The 25,793-nt window shown below is 43.9% G+C and overlaps 1 protein-coding gene across 2 annotated transcripts; it reads left to right on the top strand.

The window, feature by feature from the left end:
• The first annotated feature begins 2,452 nt into the window (after nucleotides 1-2,452).
• LOC109865282 (protein AF-17) lies at nucleotides 2,453-24,461 on the top strand. Of its 2 annotated transcripts, XM_031799370.1 has the most exons (20): nucleotides 2,453-2,913; nucleotides 4,117-4,196; nucleotides 4,368-4,422; nucleotides 4,574-4,683; nucleotides 6,206-6,309; nucleotides 6,431-6,524; nucleotides 6,883-7,002; nucleotides 7,128-7,214; nucleotides 7,567-7,705; nucleotides 7,930-8,760; nucleotides 9,348-9,514; nucleotides 10,592-10,712; nucleotides 12,386-12,452; nucleotides 13,984-14,132; nucleotides 14,732-14,944; nucleotides 15,182-15,258; nucleotides 16,472-16,836; nucleotides 17,148-17,205; nucleotides 20,980-21,168; nucleotides 21,398-24,461. In XM_031799370.1, the coding sequence occupies exons 1-20, from the start codon at nucleotides 2,805-2,807 to the stop codon at nucleotides 21,431-21,433; spliced, it is 3,171 nt and encodes a 1,056-aa protein (XP_031655230.1). In that variant the 5' UTR covers nucleotides 2,453-2,804; the 3' UTR covers nucleotides 21,434-24,461. The 2 variants fall into 2 exon arrangements, with proteins under 2 accessions (XP_031655230.1, XP_020308974.1); XM_020453385.2 differs by having other exon boundaries at nucleotides 20,980-24,461.
• Nucleotides 24,462-25,793: the final 1,332 nt, after the last annotated feature.

Genomic DNA, 25,793 nt, shown 5'->3' with positions numbered 1-25,793 from the left:
ATGATGGACTGTCATTTCTCTTTGCTTATTTAAGCTGTTCTTGCCATAGTATGGACTTACCAAATTGGGCTATCTTCTGTAGACCACCGCTACCTTGTCACAACACAACTGATTGGCTCAAACACATGAATTTAATAAGGAAAGAAATTCCACAAATTAACTTTTAACAAGACACACCTGTTAATTGAAATGCATTCCAGGTGACCACCTCATGAAGCTGGTTGAAAGAATGCCAAGAGTGTGCAAAGCTTTCATCAAGGCAAAGGGTGGCAACTTTGAAGAATCTCAAATATAAAATCTATTTAGATTTGTTTTACACTTTTTTGGTTACTACATGATTCCATATGCGTAATTTCATAGTTTTGGTGTCTTCACTATTATCCTACAATGTGGAAAATAGCCAAAATAAAGAAAGACCCTGGAATGAGTAGGTGTCCAAACCTTGGACTGGTATTGTATGTATAAATTCAGTACACACAAATAATCAATACCGCTAGTCTATATGTGACATGGTTATGTCTTGTTGAATTAGCACGCTTTTGGCTTATTTCTGGGCAAGACCTAAACCATGTCACATATACATTCATCTAAAAATTCCATTTGATAGAAAAGCAAACACAGAATGGTAATAACATTCTTATTTTTCTTTGCAATGAATCATCAAGGCGTGTCAGCATCTCATGAAATGGCAGAGCGTGATCGGCTCTAGGTGGACAAGTACAAGGGCCGCATCACCAGTGCAGGGCAAAGGTATGGAGTGGACCCAGCTGTCCTCGGTGGTATCGTCTCTAGAGAGTCCAGGGGTGGGACAGGACTGGTCAATCGCTCAGGTTGACAATGGAAATGCCCATGGGCTAATGCAGGTAATATAAACCTTTGAGAATGAATGTGAGACTCTGGATCAAGGGTTGAAATGGCATAATTACAATCATGATTATGTGCAGGTTGTAGAGACGTCATTTTTACACCCATTATTGTAATCTGGTTGTTCAATTTCAAACATTTGTTTACACAACTGCTTCCCAGGAGGTCATGTCTAATGTGGAATGACTTGTTTTTTTTATTTGACCTTTATTTAACTCGGCAAGTCAGTTAGGAACAAATTATTATTTTCAATGACAGCCTAGGAACAGTGGGTGAACTGCCTTGTTCAGGGACGACAGATTTGTACCTTGTTGCAGAACGACAGATTTGTACCGTGTCAGCTCGGGGATTCAATCTTGCAACCTTTCGGTTAACTAGTCCAACGCTCGCACCACTAGGCTACGCTGCCGCCCCACTATTGTTTGATGAACATTCTACAATACACTATGAGTTTACAGAATCTACAGTTCCATTGGAGATCTCTGTTATTTTTCGAGGTTGACAAACGCTGCCACAGTCCAAAAGGGGGAGGGGGGGGGCATGGGACAGTCGGGAACATGTCGACCAAAGGCACACAGATGTTGGTTGGCTCCTATTCAGATGTCGAGAAAAGAAGTAGCCTCACCTGACCAAGGAGCAGAAGCTGAAATGTATTGACTGACTCACTCCTGGATTGAGCTGATGAATCATACATGTTGTAGTACCGTACGCAGCTACTATCCTGTTGTGTTTATGTTCAACCTATTGTGTTTATGTTCAACCTATTGTGTGTATGTTTTTCATGGGCTTTGGCAGCCTACAATATGGGGGCTGGCAGCATCTCCTCATATGAGCAGGTGGACGCTAAAACCACTGGAGGGAATTATGCCAATGATGTTGTTGCCAGAGCTGAATATTTGAAAAAAACATGGCTATTAAAAGTCTCACAGGCTGACTGACTGTCTGTCATTCCAAGGAAAGAGAATGACATCCGTTGTTTTTGAGGTCTGCTGTAAACTTCTATTAAAACGTTGGATTACAAGGCTATTGCAGACATTATTATATTGTGTTGTATTTTTCACATGTTTATGCATTCATCTCTAACATAGTTCACTTCACTTTCTGAGAAAGATCATGTAATAAGTCATGTAAGGCTTTGCAGTCTCAGCTTTTACAACAATGCTTTACATTACACAAGTGCCTAATAAAACGCATTATTAGCCTATAATTGTATTTTGTTGACCTCTGATTAAGCAACCATCATTATGAGACTTTATAACGCCACTAATACAACATACGTTACCTGATTCTGTTTTATGGACTATTGTTATGATAACTTTTTAATATGCCTACATATTGGATATAGTTGTTATAAAGTCTCTAAATAAATCGACAAAAGTAGTTGGCCTGGACTACATATTGTTGAATGATATTAACGGTTTCCCCAAACTATCTCTGGGTATTCCATTTAGGCAAGTAGGCCAAGACATTTCTGTTTTGTCTGATCCCTAAAGATGGCGCTATGCATTTAAAGTGCTTTTTTAAATCTACCGTTCAAAGAGAAGAGGCACGCTTTAGTCTACACTTGTCATTATTGCTTTTCGACAGCAGGAGATCGGGCTGTTTGGTCATTCTAATGTAGAAAGGGAACATACATTTTGTCATTGAGCATGGACAACTGAGGACACACAACTTCAAGGGATGGAAATATTGTCATCTTCACACCGTGAGACTATTCTGCAGATGTGGGCATGCGCACTGCATCGGTTCTACAGGGGACGGGAAGACATCACGGAAAAACTCGCTGTACACCGAAACCCCCACGCTGAAATTCATTCTTGGATGCAGTGTAGCACGACTACCGACTACCATGTTTGATACACTGTTGAAGTCAGGGACTACTTGACACCCTGGCGATTTAAGTCGCCGCAAAACCGTATCAAATACCGTATGGGAACAGTATGCGGGAAATGGTTGGAGGTTGCTGCGTGTGTTCCGATGAGCGAGGCTGGGCTGAAAATCCTCTTGTATACTGTGATGGGCACGGGTGCAGCGTCGCTGTTCACCAGGGTAACTAGCTTGCTATACTACAATGTAATTACGGTATTGGGGGAAGGATGGGGTGGTGCGTGCCTACGTGCGTGCGTGTCTGTCTGTGTTTATGTGGGAGGGGGTGTTTTCCTTTAACACGCGTTGCCGTGGTGCGAGAGGGGACATATAACATTTCATCGAGACCTTATGGCGCGGACTATTGCGGTTTTGGTAGAATGGCTATTATTCGATCCAAAGTTACGCATCGTTAGGAAGCATTTGCTACTACTGGAGCAGCAGACTAGCTGGCCTATCGGGCCTTCCGGATGAATTGTTTCCTCAACGATGCATCCACATTCTTTGTTGACATCTTTGTATCTCAGCCCTGCAGCAATGTAGCCACTCAATATGTCCATGAGTTTTGATTCGAATAAGAGCCATGAATTATGATTTAATGTGTACATCTTTACGGTTGTAAGGCTATAAGAGTAGTGCACACCTTCGCAGTATATACCCCGTGGCTTTTATTTATTGTGCTATGTAGGAAACATCAATAACAATATCGTCGACACACGATACAATCTTGAGTTTACAAACTGTTATTCACGTCATAGTATTATTAATCAGGCTATGTCTTGCAAAGTAAAACCACTATGGTTGCGTTCAAACAGCCACCACTCTTTGAAAAAGGTGACCTACATCAATAGCCTATCAATATTGGGATCATCTCGGGAATAAGAAATATATAAATCATTGTGACACTTAACTTTATGCCCTGGCTATGCCTTCTCTCGATTCAGTGGCCTTGTGGTAAGAGTGTCTGTCCTGAAAGGGTTGGGAGTTTGATTCCCGGCTGAGTCATACCAAAGACTGTAAAATGGGTCCTGTTGCATCTCTGCTTGGAACTCAGCATTAAGGAGATAGATTGGGGGTAAAGCCCAGTGATAGACTAGCATCCTGTCCAGGGGGTCGCTACGGAAACAGGAGATTGGCTCTTGCTCCTATGAGTCGTTCCGGCTCCTACAAGCCAAGGCTCGTGCAAGGCTACTTACTTACTCTATGCTTGCTCTCAACAGTAAAAAAAAAAAAAAAAGTTTAATTAAAAGTTGAAGGTATACCAAGAAGTTAGTTAGTTACATAACTAATAAGTTAGGTAACTTGTTTGTGTCTCATTCATTTGAGTGGTAGACTAATGATTTGTCTGTATTTGTGTCTTTATTTATGTGTGTGTGTGTGTCACAGCGTGCTATGGTATTGTCCAGGTGCCCACTGGCCCATGGTTCTGTCGAAAATGTGAGTCTCAGGAGAGAGCTGCCAGAGTGGTGAGTATTTATATCCCATATATCAATATATTATCCGTATACTCTTTCAAATCTCTATCAATGTACAGGATATCCCTGCCAGTCATAGTAAATAACACTGGTAGTACAGTGTAATATTGAAGCTACTGTGCGTAGTTGGTTATTGTGAGGTGTGCTCTCATTTCTCATCAGAGATGTGAGCTGTGCCCTCACAAAGATGGCGCCCTCAAGAGGACAGACAGTGGAGGTAAACTACTGGACGCTGACTTTCCTTCCTCTATTCTTCATCCTCCACGTTTCCCTTGTCTTACAAACATATAATGTGTCCGTGTTAATGTGTGTGTGTGTGTGTGTGTGTGTGTGTGTGTCTGTACTAATGTGAGCTGTTCTCTCTCCAGGCTGGGCCCATGTGGTTTGTGCACTCTACATTCCCGAGGTGCAGTTCGCCAACGTTCTCACCATGGAGCCTATCGTACTACAGTACGTCCCTCACGACAGATACATCAAGGTATTCGTCACTGTTCACTTCCACTTTTATAGCCTTGTTTGTCTTTTGTGAAGGACGTTCTGACCGTCATTTGAAATGCATTTTATTGGCCTAAAACGATTGAATGAAATTGGAGATATCGTTTCTTTAGCCAGAGTAAATGGTTGTCCATCTCTGTGCTTCCCTTCAAAATTCCACAGAAACTCGTGGGGGCGTTTTTGTGATTTGCACGCAGTCATTAGTATACAGTATATTTTTTGCACGGGGCAAAGCTTTCATGAGATCATCCAGAGCTTTTCCTAAGTCCTCTCTGCAAGTTTAGCCTTTAGAGTTGGCATCTGGATAGTCACGGGCCATGTATCCCACCACTGTCTGCATGCTTTCAGGCCTAATGGTCTTGAGTGATTGCTATTGTGGAAAAATCTATATTCAGCATATGCCCATCAGACAGATTTGTTTTTGAATGAAAGCTTTTATATGATTGGATTACAGTTCTATTCGAGTCAATGGGAAGCTACGTAGACGCCTGCTGCTGAACGATAGTGGGTGCTCGTCTGGTAGTGGCCTCGCGCCACCATGTCAGGGGCAGCTACAGTAAATGGCTTGCACCTCTCTGGTCTGGGTTGTCAGAGCCATTCATCAAGGATTTGCTGCCCTGCATTCTTAGAGCGTTTGAGTGGACAATGGGCCGTGTCCCAAATAGTACACGATCCAAAATGGGCCCTGGTCAAAAGTGGTTTTACCACACAGAGAATAGGGAGCCTTTTGGGACGCAGACAACGGGTGAGGGCTCAATAAGCCCACCACCCTCCCTCCCTCCTTTACAGTAGCTCCAAAAATGCAGTTTCCCTGTTTCCCTTTGGCCCATGATGCATATGGCTCACAAGGGGAGGAGGAGGGGGTAGATGAAGGGAAGGAGGGGGTAGATGAAGGGAAGGAGGGGTAGAAGAGAAGAAAGGTAAGGAGGCCCGCTGTTCTTTTGTCCAGCACCTGTTGCTAGGCAGACAGCCAGCCCCCTCTGTCTGGGTAATAGCCGTAGGGTAGCCGTAGGGGAGCGAGGTGTGAAGAGGAGTAGGGGGGGTAGAATGTTTCATAACAGGCTGATATCAATGACAGGCTAGTGTGGGACTCTGGGCACTGGTGAGGCCCATACAGTGGAACAGTATCACACTGGCTGTGTCCCAAATGGAGCCCTATTCTCTATGTCGTGCACTACTTTTGACCAGAGCCCAGAGTAGAGTGCACTACTTTTTAGCCCTATGCGCCCTGGTCAAAGGTAGTGCGCTCTATAGGGAATGGGATGCCATTTGGCATAGATACAAATTGGTCGTTCCACCAATTAGGTAGTTAAGTAGTCATAACTTTTTATTTAATGCAAAAAAAGCATTAATTTCTTTGAACGACCTGATTTCCCTTCCATAGCTAAGTGTGCCCATTAGATCTGTGAGGGATTTCAGGTGGACATGACATCTGACGTTGATAAGAGGAGATCTGTTCTGGTCAGTCATCCTTCTTTTTCATCTTCCTCCTCCTCTCTCTTTAGACGTGTTATATCTGTGAGGACCATGGGCGAGAGAGCAAGGCTGCGTGTGGGGCCTGCATGACGTGCAACCGGCAGGGCTGTCGACAAGCCTTCCACGTCACCTGGTGAGTGGTCTGTGTGTGTGCGTGACTGCGTGTGCGTGACTGTGTGTGCGTGACTGTGCGTGCATGCTTTTGTGTGTGTGTGTGTCCTCTCCCATCTGTCTGACTGTCTGATCCTGTGCAGTGCTCAGATGGCTGGCCTGCTGTGTGAGGAGGAGGGCCCCGAGGCTGACAACGTCAAGTACTGTGGCTACTGCAAGCACCATTACATCAAGATGGTAAGAGACTGGCAGAGTTATTCAAGTCTCTTTTCAGCTTTTTAGGAGAGCTCCAATTCTTATTTATTTAAATGGAATGAAATGTGTAAATGGGTTGTGTTGGGTATTGAGACGGCTTTGGAAAGGACTTCCACTTCCACTTGGGTTTGTAACATTCACATACTGCGTTGAGGAAGGCAAGGAGACATAGCTTTTCAAGCCGGCGTGGAGAAATAGTCTCCGCCCTCTAGTTTCCCCTGTAGCTCTAGCCGATTGCCCGTCCAGCTATTGCCCCTATAGCTGTACTTGCCCCTGTGACCGTCACGGTTGGCAGCAGTGTGACTCTCTGACTCTCTGACTCCTCGGCGGGGTCCTGTAGCAGAGGAAGATGCGCTCCAGTGGAGAGAACACCGAACGCGGCTCCTTCGGCCACTCTAGGGGGGGCTCCACGTCCCCCGCCCAGGACAAACACGGCTCCCACCACCACAGGCTCAGGAAGGTGAGTGTCTTGTGTATTGTTGTGTACATACTGAACGTGCATTTGACTATTGCTTGGTGTGGCTTTGTATTGGTGTATTTGCATGAATGCTCAAATCCTCAGCCTCTCCCTTGGGTTTCATTCAGAGTCACAAGGACAAGGTGAGGCAAAAGGAGAGGCATAAAAAGTCATCTGATGGTCTGGGGTCCTCACTGTCCAGCAGCATGGACAAGGTAAAGCCAACCCCAATATGTACACCCCTAAATGCCCTCAGTCTCTGTCTCTAACCTCTCTTAACTCTCTCTTTCTCCTCTCGTCTTTCCCCACATCCACCAATCCTCTTCCATCATTGACCGAGTATAACCATTTGGTTTCCTAAATAGTTTGAACTATTGTGCGTTCCTAAGTGGATACATTTGAGAAAATGTTTTTTATTCAGGTGAGGTCCTTGGTTGAACTCTCTAACAGGACCGTCTCGCAATACTTTCTAACGAGCGTAAAGGGCTTTAATCTATGACATCAAACCGCTTCTCGATCTCCAATGACACATTTCCCACCCGTCACCTCTCTGTGCTGTTGATTTAGTTGTCGTCGGGTCACCACAGCAACAAGGACAGCGAGGGGAATTTGAAGAGGTTGAGCTCTCACGGCCAGCTGGGACACCGCAGTAAGAAGACAGGAAGCTGCTCCTCTTCCTCTTGCTCCTCCAGTCCCTTCAACACGGGTACAAAGCCTTTATGGGCCAACTAACCTGCCGTTTTGTGTCCAAGCAACTTCTCAGTCAGTTCTGTTTGTGAATAACCAACTCTCTAGTGCAGAACTCTATGTTTTGGTATACCTTCACTGTGTTTAGTCTGAACGTGTGTTTTATAAGGGTTTAGGTATAACTGCACCGTATAGTGTTGTCTACTTATTGTGTTTAGGAATAACTACGGTGTGTATTCCCAGGTGGCGGCTCCCAAGACCTCCTCCCGTTCTCCTCTACCTCTCGTTTGGAGCGCGACCCCGACCGAGGAGCGGACGAGCGCGGCGCCGAGGAGCCCCGGGACGAGCGGACCAGACGAACAGCGCCTGAGGAAGATGACGAGGAAGCGGAGGAGGAAAAGGAAGAAGAGAAAGAAGTGGAGGAGGAATTGGACAATAGTAAATACCACAACAAGGCCTCTCTGCAGCCCCCGGCCCTGACCCCGGTTGACGGACCTCACGGAGGGTCGTCGCAGGGTCACGAGAGGTCAGAGGGCGAGACCAACTCTTTCGAGACCAAGGTCACCATCTCCACCTTCGGCTCCATCATGCGCATCACTTCCTCCTCGGCTGGGATAGGCAGCGGCAGCAGCAAGCTCCGCAAAATCACTTCCTCCTCCTCGGGGGACTACAAGCTTTCCAAGTCGCTTCTCAAGTCCCCGCACCTAGCCACGCCCCCTATACTGGAGGAGGCCAACCTAGAGGAGGACAAGGCCACGCCCCCACCACCGCTGCCAACACACCGGGAGAGGAGGCACCGTGGCAACAAGAAGAGCCGGCACGGCCCGGGGCGCCCGCGGGGGAGCAAGAACCGGGAGCGGATGGAGAGGCGAGAGGAGGAGTACCGTCACCACACGGCTCCTGCTCCACCTCCTTCCCTAACCTCCTCCTCCACCTCGTCCTCCTCGCTCTTCCCCAGCTCCTCCTCCCTCCCCCACACAGCATACTCCTCCACCCTGCCCACCTCCTCCCTCTCCTCCTCCTCCTTCCCCTCCTCCTCCACTTCCTCTAGCGGCAATACGCTGCTCGGCTCCGGTGAGTCTCTCACCAGATCCGTCTTGAGCGGGCGTAGTCTCTGTGTGGTAGCCCTCTAGCTTCCTGTGTGCACTTGCATGTGAAAATAATACACAGCACTTCTATGTATTGTGGCTGTGGATGATGAACGTACACATCATCAAGTATGTGTATTTAGAGATGTTCAGGAAGCAAGATGCCTCGTTTAGAAAATGGCGGCCAGATTTAAGCTTGTACATATTTGCACGACAGAGAAAGAAAAGGATGAAGAGGAGTAAGAGATTGAGTAAAAATCAGAGGAAATAACCCTTGTATGTATAACGCTTTTTGCTTATGACTTCTTGAGCAGAACTAGAAGTGCAGACTTTGCACGTGCGTAGTAAATCTTAGGTAGTTAGTGATCTGTGCGTCGTTAAGAGATTTGTTAGATTGTGGTTTTGTGTGCAGTGTCAACAGAGAGAGCATGTGCGTCAATGGCTGGGATGACATCCTGCTTTTGCTCTACTCTGACAAGATATGACCTCAACACTTTTAGGTGTGCGGTTGTGTGTGTGTTCTATAAATGAATTGCATTTATGAATTAGGTCTGATACTATTCTCTTGGTTAGGAATCTACACCTGTCACGAGGGCCCTCTGTCTTTGAGTGGGAGTGTCTGTAACACCCCTCTATCGTTGGGCGGAGGCGTATGTAGCACCGCTCTCTCTTCAGGACTCCTGCCATCTCACGTCTCCACACTGTCACTTCAACCAGTCAACTCTGCCCTCAACCCACAGGTACTCCGGGAAATCAACATCATGTCTGCGTTCGAGCCTTTACCCATACCCGCGACGTTCAGGCTCTACCCTACCCAGGCCCGGTTGCTTCTGCCAAATTTAAGGCCCGGCCCTGGCCAAAATCAGAAATAACTTCCTGCGTTAGTCAATCCATTAGCCGCTCCTCTCTGTCCGCCACGAGCTCCCTGCTCTGCTCATGGCGGCTCTGAGTCTGTGAGTATCCATAGCAACGGCTCCGCTTGGGCTACTCTGCTCAATGAGGAGGCATGAGAGAGCAGTTAGCTGTTAGATACTTTTCGTCACTCGAAACTCTGTGAAATAATCTCTCCGGCCTTATATTTGATGAGGTGGAAGCACTTCTGACATCATGTTGCGAGCTGAGCCAAATATTACTGTACTGCGCAGCAGAGCATAAGCAAATGGCTCAGCTTCAACATTTTTGTCATCAATTTAGTGATACCCGGGCCCGGCACATACCCTAGTTATTTATGAAAAAACAGGCCCCACCCGGCCCTAACTCTCATGTATAATGTCAGAGCCCGTCGAGCTCGGGTCAGGTAGCAGAGCTTTCGTCTTCTTAAAAATGGCACACTATTACCTATATACAGATGTATGATCTTCATTTGAGCCAGTTTGCTACAGCAGAAAAAGTATCCTGCTTCTGCAGGAAATATGAATTATTATGTGGATTTTAATTAATGGACACTTTTGTAGGGGTTGATAGGTTTTTTCGTAAAGGAGTCTGACATTTCAAAGTGGAAATTACAAACTTCGGGCGCCTTTTTCAACCTCAAATACACGGCAAGTTAAAAATGTCCTGCATTGCAGGAAAGTTCTCCTGCAACAGGGTGATCAAATTATGATCCTACATCTGTAGTGCACTACTTTTGACCGGGGCGCATAGGCATCTGGTCAAAGTAGTGCACTATGCAGGGAATATATAGTGCCATTTGAAACGCAGCCCATGACTGAGCTTATCAACGATATCATGTTACAACTAAAATAGTATCCCACTGGTATTCAGTTGCCAGGTAAATGAGATCCTAACTTTGTTCTGTGTGTGTTAAACCCTTGTAGGTGCATGTTCCATGTTCCAGTTCTTCCTACAGCCTCAGCTCCTCTCAGCCGTTTGGCAGGGTCTTTTCTACTGCCCGTACACTGCCCTCACTACTGAGCCAAGCCCAGACCTCACTTCAAGGTAACACACACACTCGTTAGTGAGATACTTATGTTTGCTATGAAGTTACATAGGGGAGAGTGGGGTAAATTGAGACAAAGGGGTAGGTTGAGCCACCCTTGTTGCTAGGAAACCATACACAAAATGAATAATTTGACCAAATATTTAGGAAGAGGTCTTCATTTCAGTCTGTGACGGAAGAAATCACATGGAAAAAGTGGTTAGCAAGTTAGGTAAAAATAAATTTAAGTCAAATTAATTTATTGTGTTAGAGGTTTCATGATGCTTGTATCTAAACCAAAATAGACAATTTTAAGATTGTTCTTTACATCAGTTTGGGTCTCTATAAGCTTCAGTATGAGATCCTAAACCTAGCATGAAAGTGCATCATTTTGTGTGTGGGATAATATAGTCAAAATGTTTCCATGGGGTACGTTGAGCCAATGACCATGGGGTAAGTTGAGCCAATGACCATGGGGTAAGTTGAGCCAATGGTCATGGGGGTAAGTTGAGCCAATGGTCATGGGGTAAGTTGAGCCAATGGTCATGGGGTAAGTTGAGCCAATGGTCATGGGGTAAGTTGAGCCAATGGTCATGGGGTAAGTTGAGCCAATGGTCATGGGGTAAGTTGAGCCAATGGTCATGGCGTAAGTTGAGCCAATGGTCATGGCGTAAGTTGAGCCAATGGTCATGGGGTAAGTTGAGCCAATGGTCATGTGGTAAGTTGAGCCAATGGTTATGGGGTAAGTTGAGCCAATGGTCATGGGGTAAGTTGAGCCAATGGTCATGGGGTAAGTTGAGCCAATGGTCATGGCGTAAGTTGAGCCAATGGTCATGGCGTAAGTTGAGCCAATGGTCATGGGGTAAGTTGAGCCAATGGTCATGTGGTAAGTTGAGCCAATGGTTATGGGGTAAGTCGAGCCAATGGTCATGGGGTAAGTTGAGCCAATGGTCATGTGGTAAGTTGAGCCAATGGTCATGTGGTAAGTTGAGCCAATGGTTGAGCCAATGACAAGTTGAGCAAATTGAAGTGTTTTCTTCCCAGGCAGAAAAAATCAAGGCATTATCTCAGGGATATGAGGTAACAACAGGGCCTTAGGTGTTAAGCCTCTGTTAAAAGATGCTTAAAATGATTAAAAGACAAAAAGCGATTGTGATTGTGTTGAATTGTGTTCTGGGAAATTAAGATAGACATGGTTTAAAAAATATATATATATATATTTAATTTAGTCCAGAAATGTGTATGCGGCTTAACTTACCCTGTCCCACAGCTCAACTTAACTTACCCTGTCCCACAGCTCAACTTAACTTACCCTGTCCCACAGCTCAACTTAACTTACCCTGTCCCACAGCTCAACTTAACTTACCCTGTCCCACAGCTCAACTTAACTTACCCTGTCCCACAGCTCAACTTAACCTACCCTGTCCCACAGCTCAACTTAACCTACCCTGTCCCACAGCTCAACTTAACTGACCCTGTCCCACAGCTCAACTTAACTTACCCTGTCCCACAGCTCAGCTAAGTTGTGCGAAGAGACCACTTTTTTTTGGACAAGCAATGTTTTCAAAACAGAAAGACATAGTATATTTCCCTTGACGGAGTGATGCTGAATGTAAAAAATGGCTCAACTTACCCCACTCTCCCCTACTGTAGCTACCTGGTAGTTTATCGGGATTGCTCTCTCTCCTCTCAGAGTCCGAGATGGACGACTGTCGCTTCCCATGTCACGACAACTCGCCACGAGAGAGCCTTTCCTCACAGTAAGTTTCTGTTTGACTCTACTCTCACTGTTATCAACACTGTTCTCTCTCACTGTCACTATCAACACTGCTCCCTCACTGCCACTATCAGCACTGTTCTCTCACTGTCACTATCAACACTGTTCTCTGTCACTGTCACTATTAGCACTGTTCTCTCACTGTCACTATCAACACTATGCTCTCTCACGGTCACTATCAACACTATTCTCTCTCACTGTCACTATCAACACTATTCTCTCTCACTGTCACTATCAACACTATTCTCTCTCACTGTCACTATCCTCTCTCACTGCCACTATCAACACTGTTCTCTCTCACTGTCACTATCCTCTCTCACTGCCACTATCAACACTGTTCTCTCTCACTGCCACTATCAACACTATTCTCTCTCACTGTCACTATCAACACTGTTCTCTCATACTGTCACTATCAACACTGTTCTCTCATACTGTCACTATCAACACTGTTCTCTCTCACTGCCACTATCAACACTGTTCTCTCTCACTGCCACTATCAACACTGTTCTCTCTCACTGCCACTATCAACACTGTTCTCTCATACTGTCACTATCAACACTGTTCTCTCATACTGTCACTATCAACACTGCTCTCTCACTGTCACTATCAACACTGTTCTCTCTCACTGTCACTATCAACACTGTTCTCTCTCACTGCCACTATCAACACTATTCTCTCTCACTGCCACTATCAACACTGTTCTCTCTCACTGTCACTATCAACACTGTTCTCTCTCACTGTCACTATCAACACTGTTCTCGCTCACTGCCACTATCAACACTATTCTCTCTCACTGTCACTATCAACACTGTTCTCTCTCACTGTCACTATCAACACTGTTCTCTCATACTGTCACTATCAACACTGTTCTCTCTCACTGCCACTATCAACACTGTTCTCTCATACTGTCACTATCAACACTGTTCTCTCTCACTGCCACTATCAACACTGTTCTCTCATACTGTCACTATCAACACTGTTCTCTCTCACTGCCACTATCAACACTGTTCTCTCATACTGTCACTATCAACACTGTTCTCTCTCACTGCCACTATCAACACTGTTCTCTCATACTGTCACTATCAACACTGTTCTCTCTCACTGCCACTATCAACACTGTTCTCTCATACTGTCACTATCAACACTGTTCTCTCTCACTGCCACTATCAACACTGTTCTCTCATACTGTCACTATCAACACTGTTCTCTCTCACTGCCACTATCAACACTGTTCTCTCATACTGTCACTATCAACACTGTTCTCTCATACTGTCACTATCAACACTGTTCTCTCTCACTGCCACTATCAACACTGTTCTCTCATACTGTCACTATCAACACTGTTCTCTCTCACTGCCACTATCAACACTGTTCTCTCATACGGTCACTTTTACTTGTGTATACTTTACCATTCCATTTCATTCTGTCTCTTGTATACCAACGTTATTCCATTTCAATCTGTTTCTGTTCTCTGTAGCCATATGCCTGTTCATTTACCACTGTTATTCTCTCAGGTCTCCTATGAGCTGTCTGCCTCTACTGTTTGACCAGAGGGAGGGTGTGGGCCCTGGGGTCAGAGGTCACCCTGAAAACGTCCCTCCATCCAGCTCCCACATAGAGCTCCTCCTGGAGAAGCATGGCAACGGAGAGATGGGTGCCAACAGTAAGTACACTGGGATTCTTTGTGGCAGTCTATAATATATCTTCATTCTCTGAGGATTTTCAGTTGGTCTTTTTTGGGCGATGTGTCTGCCTTTGTGACACAGTCGGTCATACACACCCGATTGTGAAATTTATTTTTGGACCCTTTGAAGAGGAAGTGGATTCTTATCAACCCGAGTCAGTCTGATACGCTTGCTTTCAGATCCTTTCAAATGCGCTATGCTGTTCTGCGATGATAATTAGTGTATCATGGCCGGTAGCGGCAGGTAGACTAGAGGTTAGAGCGTTGGGCCAGTAAATCCGAAAGGTTGCAAGTTCAAATCCTTGAGCTGACCAGGTAAAAATCTGTCGTTCTATCCCTGAACAAGGCGATTAACCCACTGTTCCTAGGCCGTCATTGTAGATAAGAATTTGTTCTTAACTGACTTGCCTAGTTAAAAAAATTATATTTAAAATAAAATGGCTTAGTATGGAAACTGTAACAAAAAAATGAAACTGACTCTAATACAGTGCTCTACACTCACTCACTTTCTTTCCTACCCCTTTTCCCTGTCTCTTCCCCCCTCTCCCTCCCCCTTTCCATCTCTCTCTCTCCACCAGTTGTAGAGATGCTCCAGTCCCTCCACTCGCTGCAGCAGGAGAACCAGCGTCTCCAGGACCAGATTCTCAGCCTGACGGCCAAGAAGGAGCGGCTGCAGCTGCTCAACGTGGAGCTGGCCTGTCCCTTCCCCCCGCAGGTCCACCACTCCCACCACTCCGCCCAGGGCCTAGTGCCCACCACCACCCACATCAGCTTCCTCTCCTCCGCACACGGTCAGACTCAGGAAACCCTCCTCTCATTCACCTCCTCTCGGAAGCTTCCCATCCTCCTTACCTCATTCGTTGATAGAGTCAGTTTGCTAGTCTGGAAAAGAGTGTCACCATCCCCCAAAACAAACCTTGTTTTTGTCATTATAATCTAGACAGTTGTGTGTTGTGTTTTTTTGTTGTTGTAGTTGGTACCCTGTCCCTGTATCTATATCCCTGTGTGTGTACCTCTCGTCCCTATAGACCCCCTCAGCACCAATAAGAGTCCCCTGTCTAAATGCTGCTTCCTGAATGATACCTCCTTCATCACCTCATCCGAGGTGAGAACCCCTTTGTGCCCACCACGCCTTACTTAGTACCGGCCAACACCTGAACCCACTGTATAGTTACTTATACAATACTCTTGCACTTTATCCCCAACTGTAGCATTAAAGGGGATATCTGGGTTTCATTTCCAATCAAACGTGCCGCCTCCACTTGTTTGTACATTGAGTAGCAACGGTCATCTAAATAGCTAAAAATGCAACAGAAGGACAATGGATGAAGATACTCATCTTACTGGCACGGAAGAATAATGAGTTTAGGGATTCAGGTATTCAATTTATTGTAAAATGTCACTTTTCTTTATTAGAATGCACTCATATATAAATGTTCTTATTGTATTAGGTATTTTGGGGGATATTTTGTGTTAAAATAAAGACGATTCTATATGCGTCGTTTGCATAAATACACCAGGTTAGATTTGTATATAGGAATAAATTAACATAAAGGGGTGGCACAGGGCTGCAACCCCCAAAACACGACCTCTGTCGACCCTGCCTGCACTCACCTGCGCTGGCTTAGCTGCCCCTGTTGTTCTCACGTTCCCTTGCATAATTCAACAAGTGTGTCAATAGCAGGATACCCTCAGAGTAAAAATCAACACGCTTGGCTCTAGATTACACCTATCTAAACAAACTAATATCACTATAATCCGAGTGTTCATTTTCAGAAGATGCTTTCATTTCAGAGCCTCTAATTTGTAAACATTTCAACTGTATTAAAGGATTACTTTTCCAAATTCCGCAAAAAAATGAACACCCATTAAAATAAAGTTATCTTTCTTGTGATGGAGGTGTCAAGATGGTGCGTTAAATCCCTAACCAAGATTTAGCGTTTTTTACAGAATCAGTGTAAAGACAATGCATTTCATTGAGCCCATTTTAGCCATTACCGGAGTGTGTTTGACAGGTCATTACGAACGTTAACGGGAAAAAACGACAGGCATAATCAAGAGTATGAAAGAGTCACAGGAGTAAAATGAAAGCAATTGATCCAGCGAAATTGAAGTGACAAGTGGATTTTCACCCCTCAAACACAGGAAGTAGATGGGTGAAAAAGACAAATCCTCAAGTGGGCGGGGCATGGGTGTTATTACATTTGAGGGAATGTTAATATATGAAATATGGGGAAATGAAACTCACAGATTTCACCTTTAGATGAACCATAACTGTCCTATTAGTTTTACCCTGTGTTTTTCTCTTCCGACTCTAGGAGCTCCACTCTGGTAGTCCCTCCCGCAGTAGCTCCTCCCTCTCCTTCCAGAGCACTCCGCCCCCACAGCAGAGTCCCGCCTTCTTCGGCCAGCCCTTGCTGAACGGGCTGGGTGGGCGGGGTTTGACTGACAGCCTGGGGGGCCTCAGTCAGGCCAGCAGTTCCATGGTGGGCGGGCTCATGGTCTCCCTAGCAGGAAGTCCCCAGCTGAACATGAACGGCATGCTGGGCAACCTGAACGGGGTGATCCAGTCACCTGTCCAGAACGGACCCCAGCCCACCCTGCCGGCCCTGCGGCCCCAGCCTCCTCCTTTGGGCCCCCAGGGACTGGCACAGGGCCTGCAAATCCCCAAGAGCATGAGTCCGTGAGTACCTCCTCTCTGTCTGATCACCAGAAAAGTATAATGGTTGGTGATAGTGTTGGTTGATTGTTTTGTGAGGATGTTGTTTGTTGATTGCTGTTGATCAGTTGTTGTTGTTGTGATAGCCACGGCCATTCTTTTTGTGACAGGGATACATTTTTATATTGTCCTGTTGTGACTGGCTGTGCTGACTGATTCTGGTCTAGGCTGTTACTGTAATTGATTTTTGTTGTGACTAATGGGTTGACTGGATAGGTGTTGTTTGGACTGGAAGTGTCCCATGATGAGTAATATTGAACATGGTTGTGTTTCAGGTCTTCCCTCCTGTCTGAGCAGCAGAAGCAGCTCCTTCTCCAGCAGCACTTCACTCCAGTAATGACTCTACCATGCCTTACAAACACACTCAGACATGCAAACACTTGCAGTACATGCTCTTGATGTTTGGTAACGCAATACAACACAACCATGATGATAAGATGGATCATCATAAGAAGTTAAAATAAAACTGAAACCGTATTAATGGATGAATTATCACGACCGAAATAAGAGATACAGTTGAAGTAGAAAGTTTACATACACTTAGGTTGGAGTCATTAAAACTAGTTTTTTCAACCACTCCACTAAATTCTTTTTAACAAACTATAGTTTTGGCAAGTCGGTTAGGACATCTTCTTTGTGCATGACACAAGTCATTTTCCCAACAATTGTTTACAGACAGACTATTTCACTTATTATTCACTGTATCACAATTCCAGAGGGTCAGAAGTTTACATACACTAAGTTGACTGTGCCTTTAAACAGCTTGGAAAATTCCAGAAAATTATGTCATGGCTTTAGAAGCTTCTGATAGGATAATTGACATAATTTGAGTCAATTGGAGGTGTACCTGTGGATGTATTTCAAGGCCTACCTTCATACCCAGTGTCTCTTTGCTTGACATCATGGGAAAATCAAAAGAAATCTGCCAAGACCTCAAAAAATCTATTGTAGACCTCCACAAGTCTGGTTCATCCTTGGGAGCAATTTCCAAACGCCTGAAGGTACCACGTTCATCTGTACAAACATTAGTACGCAAGTATAAACACCATGGGACCACACAGCCGTCATACCGCTCAGGAAGGAGAAGCGTTCTGTCTCCTAGAGATGAACGGACTTTGGTGCGAAAAGTGCAAATCAATCCCAGAACAACAGCAAAGGACCTTGTGAAGATGCTAGAGGAAACAGGTACAAAAGTATCTATATCCACAGTAAAACGAGTCCTATATCGACATAACCTGAAAGGCTGCTCAGCAAGGAAGATGCCACTGCTCCAAAACTGCCATAAAAAGCCAGACTACAGTTTGCAACTGCACATGGGGACAAAGAGGCAGCATCATGTTGTGGGGGTGCTTTGCTGCAGGAGGGATTGGTGCACTTCACGAAATAGATGGCATCGTGAGTGAAATAATGTGGATATATTGAAGCAACATCTCAAGACATCAGTCAGGAATTTAAAGCTTGGTCGCAAATGGGTCTTCCAAATGGACAACAACCCCAAGCAAACTTCCAAAGTTGTGGCAAAATGTGGCTTAAGGACAACCAGGTCAAGGTATTGGAGTGGCCATCACAAAGCCCTGACCTCAATCCTATAGAAAGTTTGTGGGCAGAACTGAAAAAAAACGTGTGTGAGCAAGGAGGCCTACAAACCTGACTCGGTTACATCAGCTCTGTTGGAGGAATGGGCCAAAATTCAACCATCTTATTGTTGGAAGCTTGTGGAAGGCTACCTGAAACGTTTGACCCAAGTTAAACAATTTAAAGGCAATCAAATACTAATTGAGTGTATGTGAACTTCTGACCCAGTGGGAATGTGATGAAAGAAATACAAGTTGAAATAAATCATTCTCTCTACTATTATTCTGACATTTCACATTCTTAAAATATAGTGGTGATCCTAACTGACCTAAGACAGGGATTTTTTTACTAGGATTAAATGTCAGGAATTGTGAAAAACTAAGTTTAAATGAATTTGGCTAAGGTGTGTGTAAACTTCCGACTTCTACTGTACATTATTAAAATATAGCTGTGAGCAGCAATGAATGGCGTTCACAGGATGACAAAAAGGACAGAAGATCACTCGATCATGTAGGAATTATCTTCCTTTATGTGCAATCATGATTCTAAATACAACATCTGGAGTGAATCTGACATGTGGTTCATGAGATGATTTTGAGCATTAGTGTTACATATGCAAAGTATTAGTTATTAATATTTTCCTTGTTTTTTTACATATTATTACCAAATTCAGTGTGGTTCGTCTTAGGGATGTCTATGATAGTGATGACAAGTTTGAAGTTGATGGGCAACTGTGGATTGGATTTGCAGTGTTTTAAATGGACGTGTAATATCTGATTTTTTCTTTGGAGCTAGGTTTGTTAGGGGGCGCTATAGGTTGAGGTTGGATAGGATGAGTCTGGAGGTGAGGTGGCAGAGGTGATTGGTAGGGGGCGGCTGCAGCCCTGGAATGGCAGCCCATTGCTAGTGGTTCAGGTGTTGCCTGACCTTGATCGGGTGTAGCTAATGCCAACGCTGGGAGCTGCGTTGGTGTATTGTTTCGGACTGGAATTTGTGCTAGAAGGTGCCATCTGAAACCTCAGCTTCTCCAAAATTACTCCATGATTTTCAACAGTTGTCTTTAAAGCTTGCACCATAGCCAAGAGCTGTTGGATTGGATTTTCCTGACCTATGATGGACGAGGTCATGAGTTGTCTTTGGTGTCCGGTTATGGGGGTTGGACCTGGATGAGGGTTGAACTTTGAAGTCTCCCTCTTGTTCCTCCTCAGATTCTTTGTACTTCTGTGCAGGGGTGAAAGTGGAATTATTTTCTTCCCGGTACAGGACGTCCTGTCGTGCACCAAAACATATAGAATCTCTATTAATTCAAATAGGATCTCTGCGGGCCTAGTTGTAAAGAATTGTAATTGAACTTTTAAAATGTATAACCTTTAATTTGGTGTATTATTAGGATCCCCATTAGCTGTTGCTAAAGCAGTAGCTAGCCTTCCCGGGGTCCACGCCAAACATGAAGTAATACAGAAGACTAATAAACAAGGACAGCTCAAGGACAGAATGTCAATTTACTGTGGTAATAAACACAACCAGTCATGATGTTTTCATATGATTGTCAAATAATCACTTCAAAGGGCTCCGTGACTTGGCTACCGGCGCACGTTCATCCACTCGCAACATATTCCCAGCCTCCAAATAATGGTGAATGGGAAAGAGACATCTGTTACACAAAATACCAAAAAGTGTAATGACATTTGGCGATTGTCGTTAGGACATCATTTATGCGTCCACTGCTGTTCGGGCACGTCTCTGCCTTGTCAGGGTTTTCCTCAAACCACATCACATTTGAGCGTAGGCTATATGACCCGTTTTCAAGTCCATTTGCACTTTTAAAAAAATTGCGGTAATAAGAAAAGTGATGCAATAACCTTCAGTTCTTTTGACATTTTGTTCTATTTTTACAGGCTCATGTTTTACCAATAAGGCGTACCCCCACCATTTAGTTTTCCCGGGACGCTGTATCTTTTCCGTACCACCTTACTTTCACTCCTGGCAGTGTGTTTTTGGGAATGGCCCCTGCGCCTCTGGTTGTTCCATATAGCAAAGGTGAACTGAAGAAGGTTTTGACGGATTCAGAGTTCGGGGGGGGGGGGGTATATTTGCACACACACTGCATAATACATTTTAAATTTGGGCTGTAACAACAACAAAATGTTGAAAAGGTCAAGGGGTGTGAATACTTACTGAAGGAACTGTGCATTCAAACGTTCAAGTCTCTAGGTCAAACAGGGCGGTGGATATGACGGTTTAAAGCGAGACTGCTTATGACAGTGTCACCTATAGGCCAATCAGTGCCGTTCTTTTTGCCCAAGTTATTCATGGCCGCTAGTTTCTCTGTTCCAATCTGATTGACTGTTAACCCCTAATTATTCAATGAGTGTGACCATGGTCAGGTTTATTTTGGTCCCGAAAAAGAAATGGAGAAAAAAAACAGTATATGCTGCAGTCTTTTTCTGGCCCGGCACCGGTAGATTCATTTTGAATGTGCATATCACTACCCATGTTCAAGTCCCTTATATATTTGGCTGTGTGTCTCAGGAGCAGCAGGTGGTGGTCTATCAGATGCTGCAGCAGCAGTGGCAGAGGGAGCTACAGCGCCTCACACTGACCGGGGCCCTCACCTCCACCCCCACTGCCCAGTCCCCAAACCTGGGGGCCTCGCCCCTGCAGGGTGGCCAGGGAAACCCCCTCTTCGGCCTGCAGGAGAATGCACTTCACAAGCCCGGGGTGAGTGCCGATATGCAGTTGTTCGAGACTCCTTATTTGAATAGGCCATTGTATATGTCAATTCTTGATCGACTGAAGCTTTAAAGAATAAACTTCTTAAAGAATAAACCTTTCTAGAAGGTTGACTTGCTTTGTAATGCTGTTAAACCTGAGGATATAATGTTGATACATGTATGTGTGGGCCGAACATCTAAACTCACAGGTCAGTTTTAAATGTGTTTAATTTCAGGGGGTGGGAGAGAAGGGCGGAGACAACAATGGCTGATATGTTATCTTCGTGTCTGAACTGTTGCAGCTATAACAGCAGCTATAGCAGGGGAAAGGAAAGTAATTGAGCTGTTCCATCAGAAACTAATGTCACCTTTAATCTCCATCTGAAAGACTCTTGAACTCTGTCTTCTATCATCTCTGTCTTTCTCCCTCTTTTATGAATGTATAATGGAATCGATTTAAACGGTTATGTTTTATTTCTAATGCATTGAATTCCTTTTATTTGAGGACGTTTTTTTTCTTCCAGGTCTGTGTGTGTAGGCAGCTTTCAGAGAGCATGAATACAGTGGTCTGTAATTGAATTGCACTAATCTGTTAGCTAGACCAATTGGGTTCACTCTTGTAGCAAGAGCCAGAGATTCTGGTGTCCTGACGGTAAATGTGGAGAGTATTGGGGTCCAGCATAGAAATTGGACTCTGGTGATCAATTCCAAATCAACCCCTAGCCGCTACTCTCAAGGCACTTCCTGAGATCTGAAATGATTCGATGGGCGTAAACAACATGATGACTATTCCACCTAGCCAATCAGAAGACATGGTAAACTTTAAACCTATCCAATCCTTTTAGATCTCCTGGAGTGCCTATGGGTAGGGCTAAGTGTCAACTTGGAATTTGGGTGTGAGTGTTTTGGGCCAAAGTGTCCTTAGGCCATAACTTTACTGAAGCACTGACCCTCCGCTTAAGCAATTATACCCCTGTGGAACCAATGTATCCCTCTAAACATCCTTGTTGAGGACAATCTGTCTGAAACCTCTCTAAACATCAACTGTCTTCCTCAAGGTCTGTCTTCCTTTCATTTTCTTCCCTCCCATATACTATACAACTATGATATTCCTATTCTATCCTATTAAATGTCACAGCTACAGGCTGGCATCAAATGATCTGGGGACTGGCATTGGCAGTGTAGAGTGTGAACTATGCCTCAGTCCACCCCTGAGAATTTAGAGAGAATGTATGATCTTCAATATGTGTGCCGCTGCCAAGATTAATCAAACGAAACCAAACATTTGAAAATTGTCCCAAGTAAATATGTAAGAAATTAATATTTTTGTTTCCTCAACCCATGTGTACTTTGCTGATATATAACCTAATAAGGGACATTTGGATACTTGGAACTGATAAGTTAATGATTGATTAGTATGAATATTTTGCACTCTATCCTGAAGTGTTAGTGTTTTCTTATTTGTTTCTGTTGTACATATTGTTCTGTTGATGCCCGGGAAACTAGTTGTTCTTTTAGCAATACTGTATAGTTGTCAATGCCTTAAAATAACGCTAGAATTACTGAGGAAAATCAACTCACACTTAACAGCCAAAAGGCAGCTTCTTTTGTCTTATTCATTTCTTAATCTAGTTTTTGTTCTGGTTACATTTACCGTTATTTCAGATTTAGGCGAAAGCACTCTTTTCAATCTTACCATTTATACTATTGATAGGCAACGGTGATAATGTCAACAATTGTAAAATGAAAATATGTTTATTGGTAAGTCTCAAATCATCTGTAAATTGTGTCTTAAGATGCTGCTCAATGTTTTAGAAGAACTGACAAGCAACATCCCATGTTAGATGGTATCACTTTACTTTGTCTTAAGATCTATAAAAATGCAGTCATAGTAATGACATAGCAGTCATGGTATTTGTGACTATGTTCTTATACAATTGTGACTCAAACTCTTATTGGTGTCATCAGGTTCAAATGTTGATTCAATTGTCATCAGGTGACTTTATCTGTTATGATACGACTGCCCATGACATCTGTTACGTCACTCTAGTAACACCATTATGTACAGTATGTCTTACTACTGAGATCATGATGTCAAGTTATAAAATGTTACCATTCAGAACACATAGGCAACTCGGGAACTCTAATATGTAACTTTCTTTACTGCATCTCCTTTCCTGTGTGGCACATAACAACAGGTCCTTCTGTGCTGGGATCAAGTTAACCTATTAACATTGGCCGTTCTCCCAGGTCTTTTAACTCACTGTTAGACTGGAATAATATTTTTCCTTTGCAGTGTTCGTTACTAATCTTATTCGATCATTTCCTCATTTAACTACGGTCAACGATCGTTTCCAAATGTGTGTTAGTTTTCCGTTTGCGACCTCGATATTGACCTCCCCGTACATGTGATATCCGGTAAGTATTAGATCTGTTCTGTTTTTGTTGTTAGTTAACAGTGAGGAGCTTTCAAGCGACTATTGTTAGTTGGTTAAAATACTGTAGCAACGAGACGATAAGAGAATGTTAACGTTGACAACACATGAGCCTATTCTTCCACATTGACAGGACTTCCGAAGGAGGTCTGCGGTTGAACAAGTACGTCCTTATGAGTTGTTGTACGATTAAGGTAAAAAAAAAAATCTGGGAAAGAACATGTCGAAGAGGTTGTTTTGACTGAAAGAGTACCTCGAAGGAATCTTGAAAGGGAATCTTTCCCATGTTGCACTGGGGCGATTTGGCCCAATAAATGTAAATCTTTTTTTTATATATATATATATACTTTTTTTTTTTTTTTTATTGTTTGAGTGCAAATTGTATACTTAAATGTGTTTGTGTATAGACACATTCATTTTCTAAGCTTTGAAGTTTGGGTAACCAAGATAATCCATGTTATTATGTACGTATGTTGTTATGTGTATCTGTTATGTATTACATCATATTTAAGCACCTCTCTCAATGAAGTTTGACAAAAATGGAACTAACTTCTTGGGACATAAAATGCATGAAATGCAGTTAAGTCTCGCAAATCAGTAGCTAAATACCAAGTTTGACTACGCATAGTTTTTAAATGCATTGTTCTCAAAAAATGTTTTATGAAATTTAAGTTGAGCACTGCATTTAAGAAAAGACAAGCATTGTTGTCAATGTACAGTGTATTTGTTAGAGAGTATTAATCAACAATTTGCCAATATTCAGATTTAATGCCCTGTAAAGTATTTTGATATTTTTGTGTAAAAATTGAGGTACAATTAAGACGACTGAACTTTTACTGTCAATAAATGTATTTTACTGAGTTGATTTGCATGTTCTCTTGGTTTCAAAGCTTTATTTACAGACATGTTCTTTCCCATTGACAAAGTCCTTGTGTGCATCACTTACTTGAAGCAGCCTGTCATAATGCCTTCATGAACCAGTCATAACAGTGTTATGAACAGTCATAACAGTGAAAGAGAGCGGTTCCCCAGTTGGGCTGGTCTGTGACCCCCCCCGACATATTTTCCATTCAGAGGAATAAGGCAACCTCACAGAGAGTTACACACAATAGAAAACTTTATTTCCAGAGGACATACGTATGGGGTGGATGTGGTTCTGAGTAATAGCAAAAGAGCAATTATAATATTGACTGTATAAGGCCGGGATGTCAAAAATAAGGCCTGGGGGGGGGGTCCAATCCAGGTGGTTTGAGTAATAAAACACCTGCAGCTGATTTATTATTATTTATTATTATTTATATATTTTTTTTGGGGGGGGGGGGGGGTCTAACTCAATGTACTTTAAAATTACTAAAATAAAAATGGAAACAGTAGAAATGATAATGGACCTATATTTATACCGTTTCTTGACTGTCCAGCTCGCTAACAATCACTAGACAGTCAGGGAGCATCGGAAACACACAAAAACGATGAATAGAGGACTATGTTTAGCTATTTTGATGGCAAGGAAACACAGTATAACCAATTTTCAGTGTGGACCTCCGGACCTTGTTGAAGACGGAACGCGGCCTCCAGGGTAAAATGAGTTCGACACCCATGGTATAAGGAGATAGTGACATAAGCAAAGGACTGCATAACACATAGATAGCATCAACTACTATTAACAACTGGCCATCGTAACAACCAACTGTAAATGCATGTTTCAATAACAACATCGCTCACTTCAATCCACGTACTCCATCACTCTTGTCCACCTGGAGGGAGATTGAGGAGGCTCTGACCTAAGCCAGCAGAAGGACTGTCGGGTCTTCTGCCCCCTAGCAACCTATCGGTGGCCTGCAAGGCCTGGTAGCGGAAGTCACCGGAAGTTTTGGGAGACCGTTTATGATCCCCCTACTCCAGGGATGGGTAATTTTGATGGGAGTGGGAGACACAACAAAAATCTGATTCATCATGAGGGGCTACATGTCCCTGCCCTAGTCTCTCTGGCGCCATCAAGTGATGGGTAGAGTGAGCTGCATGAAGTTAAAAAGCTCAAAGGCGGGGGAATCCGTAACAATAAGTGTCATGAATCAGTCAAAACACTGTAGAAGCAAAGGTGTTGTCTAGCTTGATCAGGTTGGAATTATATTGGATACCTGTTGATGTACAGTGCCTTGCGAAAGTATTCGGCCCCCTTGAACTTTGCGACCTTTTG

Source organism: Oncorhynchus kisutch, linkage group LG20, assembly GCF_002021735.2.
Source record: "Oncorhynchus kisutch isolate 150728-3 linkage group LG20, Okis_V2, whole genome shotgun sequence".
In the NCBI taxonomy this organism is placed as follows: Eukaryota; Metazoa; Chordata; class Actinopteri; order Salmoniformes; family Salmonidae; genus Oncorhynchus; species Oncorhynchus kisutch.
The sequence above is the reverse complement of the archived record's forward strand: the minus strand, read 5'-3'. Positions and strand labels throughout refer to the sequence as shown.

What these genes read in the sequence shown, in the direction of transcription:
- LOC109865282 (XM_020453385.2), top strand. Translation starts at nt 2,805, where the DNA reads ATGCGGGAAATGGTTGGAGGTTGCTGCGTGTGTTCCGATGAGCGAGGC. An exon ending in CAAGAGGACAGACAGTGGAG is followed by an intron (nt 4,423 to 4,573) that starts GTAAACTACTGG and finishes TTCTCTCTCCAG; the next exon opens with GCTGGGCCCATGTGGTTTGT. An exon ending in TGTCCAGCAGCATGGACAAG is followed by an intron (nt 7,215 to 7,566) that starts GTAAAGCCAACC and finishes CTGTTGATTTAG; the next exon opens with TTGTCGTCGGGTCACCACAG.